The 6852-nt window shown below is 45.8% G+C and overlaps 1 protein-coding gene across 1 annotated transcript in view; it reads left to right on the top strand.

The window, feature by feature from the left end:
• Positions 1-3288, top strand: part of ARMC9 (armadillo repeat containing 9) — a gene marked incomplete at its 5' end in the record, with an annotated part of 61523 nt that extends 58235 nt beyond the window's left edge. The window contains one exon of the mRNA XM_084267138.1: positions 3240-3288. Within this exon, the coding sequence (XP_084123264.1) occupies positions 3240-3262 (23 nt within the window). The 3' untranslated portion in view covers positions 3263-3288. The remainder of the gene's footprint in view (positions 1-3239) is intronic.
• Between the last annotated feature and the right edge of the window lie 3564 nt (positions 3289-6852).

Consider the following 6852-nt stretch of genomic DNA (forward strand, 5'->3'; position numbering starts at 1 on the left):
TGCCAGGAGTATGTGACATTGTACTTGTCGCTTGCAGGATGCACAACCATATATCCTGCTGAACACTGCTCCTATTGCCAGGCACGTGAGCAGTTGAGAGATGTGTTTTTCCTGATTCTGCATGAAGTGACCCAAATTCTTGGAAGTTTAGGGGGAAGCTTCTAGTCTTGGATTAAACTTCCTCTAGATATGATTAGACTTTCTCCTTTTCTTTAGATATTTGGTTACTCTACTGTTCCTTGTAACTTCTTTAATGCTGTTGAATTTGGATCCCTGGGTGTGTCCACACTGCAGCTGAATGCAGACCAGATGTCAGGCACTTCAGGAGGTGGGCTCAGGGCAGCTTAGTAAGGAGCCAGCCAAACATGGTGTGCGGCTTGAGGCAATCATCCTGCTGCTGGAGACTGCATTTAAGAACCATCTGCAAATGTTGTTGCCTGAAGATGTTTAAGCAGTACTAGTTTGCAGTGAGCTCAGAAGAGAGGATGGCCATGACTTGAGGTCAGATGGGAAGGATGGATACTTGCTTTAAGCCAGCACACATGACCAGTAAAGTGGAAATGTTCCTGTTGGATGCTTGTACAACAGCAAAATGTGCACAGTGTGAAGGCTGTGGGGTTCTCTGAGGGAGAGGGGGAAGAAAGATTAATTCTTCAGTAACGAGTAATTTTTTTCACTGGAGTGTGGATGGGACTAGCTGGACTCAGGTACAACTGAACAAAATGTCCATCATCTGTGAAAGTGGCAGGAGCAATGTGCTGTATGCTCTTAGGATACATTTGGAATAAGAATTTCAGTGATGATTATTTGATCACAGTGTAAGATCAGCTCTATTCTTTAGCTGCAACTGTTCTTGTTAAACATTTCACAAAAGCATGGGAACTCCTAGGTACCTTGCAAACCTTCCCAAGAAATATGAGGTATGTGTATATCACTAGCTCCTCATTACAAGTAGGGTAAATGAAATGTGGGTAGCAAATAACCTAGCAAATCAGGAGCAGAGCTGCAAAGAGCTTCCTAAATCTTCTGTGTTGCTCACTCACTGTCATACTATGAAGTCCCATATGTGAGGAGATGGGATGGTTTCAGTGAGGGAGTACAGGGGAGGCGACAGAAGGGAATGTCCTGGGTGGTTAAGGAAGCTTTGACCTGGAGAGTGCTTATTTGAACAGTCTCATGCTTAGGTAACACTGCCAGCTCTTCTGGCTTTACTGTTGCTGCACATGCCCTGCACTTTACCACTGACACTGGTGCTTCCTGTGATAGGAGTGCTCTTCTGTCCTGACACCCAACAGTCTGTCCCTGGTTCCTGTTTCAGTTAATTTACAAAAGCACAAGATATACAAGAGCAGCTCTGCTGGAGAAGGAAAGTGTGTGTACAACTCCTCTGTATTTCCTAGTTTCTCCAGGGCAGCTTTCTGTGCCTCCTGGGTGCCTGTGTCCTATGAAGGATGCAGCACACACGTGTTACTCTCTCTGCATCAGGTTCCTTTTCCAGTGGCATAGTGTATAACGTATTTTATTTTGAAAAATGCATTAAAGCAGAGTGTGATCAGAGTTCTACATCCCTTGAGCTTCTCTGTTGATTCAGTGTATGTAATTTGTAATTCCAGACTCTTGAGCTCTTCTAACTTACTGGGTAAGATTGGTCTTCCAGTATACCTCTTACCTGTGTCTGTGCATCCTAAAGCTGAATGTACAGTGGGCATCACATCTCACTATGTGTCCATTTACCTTTTCTCCCAAGTTGTCTGTTGGGGTTCCAGGGGATTGTTTTCTGTCTCTCCCCACATTCCATGAGACAGACCTGGTGTCTGCAATTGAATGTTAAACTCTTATCTTGCCACTAAAAATGCCAAAGAAATTATTTTGCAAACAAGTCATCTTCCTCTTGTTTTGTGTATGTGTCTCCTGCTGCCTTGTCTGCTGTCACAGAGCTCCCATTAGTTAGTGTCCTTGCAGGGCCTTTCACACAGGTTTTTACAGTAGGGAAAAGTGAGAGAAAGGTGACAAGGACCAGTTTTTTAGAGGACTAAAAAGTCCTTTAAGCACCCATGTCCAAACCTGAGGTTCTCAAAGGTGATTAAATTCCCAGTTGTTACTTAGAGGTGCAGGGAAACATCTGAAGCAGGTGAGTTCCCTAATGCTTCCCTAGTAAAGCTCTGTGCTACTGTTCCTTTAATTTCCTTATCAATAAGGCAAAAATGGAATCAGATGCACAGATAGCAGCAATTAGCAAATTTCAGCAATTGCTGCCTCCCACTTACCTGCTGCATAGATATGGAGGTTTTTACACATCAAGAGACTCTGTCCCAGTGGAAGACTGCCTTTAGCTTGTGGATTTGTTGGTATTTCTGCAGAAATACAAGCTTTTATAGCTCATAGGCATGAAGAGAAAAAGATGAGTATCTGATTGTACTTAACTTGCTGTGCTCACTTATTTTAATTTTTAGCTTGCTTTTAGTGTTTCTAGGTGTGCTTTCTGCAAACAAGTGGCTTTTACATAAACCTAGTTGAACTAGCTGGTCTGCTCCTCTTGGAGCATGGAGTGCATGGAATGCCCGAGGAATGCAGAGGAAGTACAGGTACTTCATGCAGTGAGAGCCTGAGGCCAGATTCCTGACCCAGATGTAGCCCACTGCTGCCAGCCAGAGCTCCCAAGCTGTACCTCAAAGCAAAAACCAAGCTCCTCCAAATAAAACCAGCCATGCTGGGATTTTTCCATGGTTTCCATTTCCTAGCTGGTACAGGCATGACACTGGCAGCAGGGCTAGAACATAGTGTGGACATCCATAGCTAGACTTTTTCAACTGCACATAAGTGCTCCACGTGGGTTGGATGGTTTCATTTGTCCTGTTCTTCACTCTGTATCTGTTCCAAGCTCCCCTGCACAGCCATGCCTAAACTGTTTGCAGTGTACCAAGTCCTGTACAGGGCACAGTGGAGGTAGAGTAGCACAAAAATCTCTACCAGAAGAATGACAAAATATTTTTTGGGAGGAGTGTGACGTGGCCCTGGTGACTCCCTGCTCCTCCACAAGTTCTTCCAGTGCCCCCTGACAGCTGGTTGCCACAAATATGTCCTGCATTTATAAGCTGCAGCATCAGTGGTTAAGGTGCCTTTGTGCACGCTGTGCCTGTGTCACTGCACAGGTTGAACAAGTGTTGCCCGCAGGCAGCTCCTGTTTGTAATAAAACCTCCTTTCAGCTGACAGACCCTCTCTTGCTGTTTTTCTGCAGGCAGCCAGTCCTACAGGAAGTGAGAACAGTTCCTTTCCTCGAGAATCACCTGTCACATTGTTGAAGGACAGAGCCAGCTTCCTGTAATGAGCTTTGCTGGCCATCGACTGAGAAGACAGCGAGGTTACTGACACCGCACGGCGTATGCCTTGCATGGTGATTCGGGGATTATCTGATGGGATGCATCTGTTGTCATCTCTAGAGCTGGCTAAGACAAGGGCCTTGTTATTACAGTTCAAGGTCTCAGCAGCAGCCCAGGACTGATACGTGAGATGGAGATACCGAGACCGTATCCAATAGTGTACTCTACTCTAAAGTGACATTGCCACTTGCAGAGAGCAAGAGTTTCTTCTCCCTTCTGTGTCGAGAGTAAACAGCCTTTGGGGGACAATTTGTAGGACTTGGCATAGGAGTCTGACCCAGCAACTGTCTTGTTTACATACTGCTAGCTAAATAGGCTGCCACTAGCTGTTTTAAGAATTACGCCTTTGTGAATGAGTCAGGAGATCTGATCAAAGGATCTGAACTAGGAGGGGAAATGTATGCTGGATGTGCAGAGCCTCATTGCCTGGAGCAGCCTTGTGTGGAGTGAGATCTGTGTGTTGGTCACCAGAGACTGGAGAGAAAGCATTTCATCAACTTGTGATTGACTTCTGGCAGTTGCAGAACCACCATGCCAGTACCCACTGCAGCATCCGTGCTCAGCTCTGAGGAGCTGACCAGAAGCTTTACCTGCAGCACTCACTCCATTTCGACATTCCTACTTTGTGGGATTTTTTTTTTCTTAATTTCTTAGTTTTGCTTTTTAATTTGTGGAATGAATAATCCGGGTTTTTTCCACTGGAATGGCAAAACTTGGTTTTGTGAACAGATGGGAAGCAACTTTCTCTTTACGTGTGATTGGGGACGACTTGATTTTTGTTGCTTTGTTCTTCACTTCTGAGCAATTGCTGGTTCTGTCTTTATGGGATGTGTGCTGGTCATAAGTATGAAGTGCTGTCTAGGCAGGAGAGGTCAAGAGGCCCTCCTCTAAATAAAAAGCCAGCAGTTAGTGCTGCCAGCGAATTATGAAGCTAGTGCTGTTTGTTCTTTCTCTCAAACACAACAGTGACCAGGAAACTCCAAAGTCTTCACTGGGGGTTGGCTTTTCAAGTAACATCCCCTCTTGTGACACCACTGTTAGAACAGCAGCAACAGCTTTTCCAGAAATGCAGTTTACCTTGGAACTCAACTGCCACTGAGGCAGGAATGCATAAAAAGCAGGGAGTGCATTTCCCATGGACAGACTTCAAAAGCAAATGCTTTAAGAGGTACAAAAAGGAGAAGGTAAGGCTTTTGTTTAGGAGTTCCACCTTGAGAACAAACAAGCGGAAGGCTGCCTGAGAGGTAAAGCAACTGCAATAGCAATGCCACTTTCCCCTAGAGTAAAGAGTTGTAAAGCCACCAGTCATTTCCATAGGGCCAGAAGGAAGCTTTATGCTTCTGCTGAGACCTTGAATTGTGCCTCCTGGTGTGTTGTAGCAACTGAACAGGCAAGGCCAGTGATGGGTGGTGTAGTTGCCGTGAGACCCACCAACACCGGTGGCCATGAGTCAGTTGTTTGCAGGAAGCGATGCCACACGCAAGCTTATGTAACCCCTATGGATAATAGCCTTTAAATTGGCATCAGTATCCTTCCCAGGAGAGGACATCCCCCAGTTTAAAGTCCAGTCATATTTACCCAGAAGCTACAATTTACTGCTTGGTAACTCCAGGCCTAACAAAGCTGGCAGTGTGTGGGTGTTGCTGTAACCCCCAGGCTACAGAAGAGGTAAAGGGACTCTAGGCACCTGGTAGCCCCTCGTGCTTAGGTTAACCCAGCTCTGAGTTGTTAAACACAATTCATGGAAAAATGCCCTGTGCTTCACAAAAGGCTGTTAGGGGAAACAGCAATAAAACCTCACCTGGTGGTTTTCCAGGGTAGGCAGCTTGTCTTTTTCCTCTGGAATGCCCTCTTTACTCCAGCATGCAGTATCAATGGCTGGGCTGTTAACACTGACGTGCTAAGCATGGCCATTTGCATATGTGGATGACACAGAATGCTCTAGCTGTTAAGCTTTATTTATTCTGCAGCAGCGCTGAGCTTCATTTCGGAGCAGACCCGATTCTTGGAGATTCTTGCAGAGCAGCTTTTGAAAAACGCAGACTATTTATTTTTTTGGGTGCAGGGAGAGGGGGGGGAAGGCATCCAAAAACCTCACTGGCTTTACCATTAGTTGAGTTCAAAATTGTCCCATTCAGTAAAAGTCAGCTGAAGGAGATGGGTAGGGGCCCTCCAGCAGATCAAGACTGGTGAAAAACAAAAGCATCTTGCAGAACTGGACTGGAGGGAACAGGCTGAGGTGTAGCTACTTGGGTATTTGTTTCTTGAGGGGCCTGTTGCAACACAGAGCTCTGTATGTACCTTTTGCCATGTTCAGCTCTTTGATGTTTTGGAGTAGGAGTGTAGAGGTGGAGAACTGTGAAACTGTTGTTAATGCTGAAGAAACTTGGTTTTCCAAGTACTTGAGGGAAACTGTGGGTAGGCTTAGAAATAAATTAGCTGAGTGGTAATTTGTGAGATCGACAAGGTAATGTGGCTTCCCTTTCACTGTCTCCTTCACAAAAAGCCCCTGTGATGCCTGTCACAACCTTTTGAAGCTGATGAAAAGTGGTGATTCTGCCGTTGTTGGAAGGTCCCAGGGCAGAGGTCAGTAGCGCACACGTAGCAAATTCTGCACCTCACTCTCAAAAGTTGTTCGGTGTCTCTTTGTTCAGGCCGTGCAGAGGCTGTTGCCAGATACAGCACCACCCTGGCAAATTCATAACGGGAGCAGTGGAGGTTGCTGACATGAACGAGGGGGGTGTGATTGTGCTGAAACCGGCCGAGGTTTGTTTGCAGTGAGCAAACACACTCACTGACCATGACACCCGGATCCGCGAGGGAAGCTTCTGGGACCAAAGCGCTGCGTGGTGCTCACATGCTTCTTGGATAGAACTTCTCCATATTCAATCTAGTTTTGCTTGTGAGCAGTGCTGTATGAGACACAAGCTTGCCTGTATCTATTTCAAGTCGAGTGGAGGGCTATAGTTCTATACAAACACTTCAAGATTATCTAGGCATGAGGAGGTAAAAAGGCTTCTAAGTGAATGGTGGTTTGGGCTTTTTTTTTTCCTTGATAGGCTTGTTTGGGGCTTCACAAGGGTGTGCAATTGTTTGCATTTGGCTGTGTTCTATAATTGACCAATTCTGTCCCCAATAGTTTTTTCTCCACCTGAGCTGAAAACACAGGTCCCTTCTGTTCAGCCTGGCCCCCTCTGCAGAGGTAGCTTTGTTTGCTCAGAAGTGTTGCAAAGCAGACATAAACCACTCGTTGTTCACAGGCTTTCAGGAGGAGAGCCCAGGTATGTGGGATGCCACCGGTGACATTGCTTTGGTGTCAGAAGCATTATTTGTTGGCGGGTTTAAGTGTGTGGGGGAAGACACACAAGGAAGCTGTCTGGAGACAAAATATTGCCATGATTGGGAGGGATAGTGGTTGCTTGGGTTGGCTTTAAGTTGTTCCCTTTAAACAAAGTTCCACTGGCCTTTATA

Source organism: Gallinula chloropus (assembly GCF_964237585.1).
Source record: "Gallinula chloropus genome assembly, chromosome: 8".
NCBI classification, from domain to species: Eukaryota; Metazoa; Chordata; class Aves; order Gruiformes; family Rallidae; genus Gallinula; species Gallinula chloropus.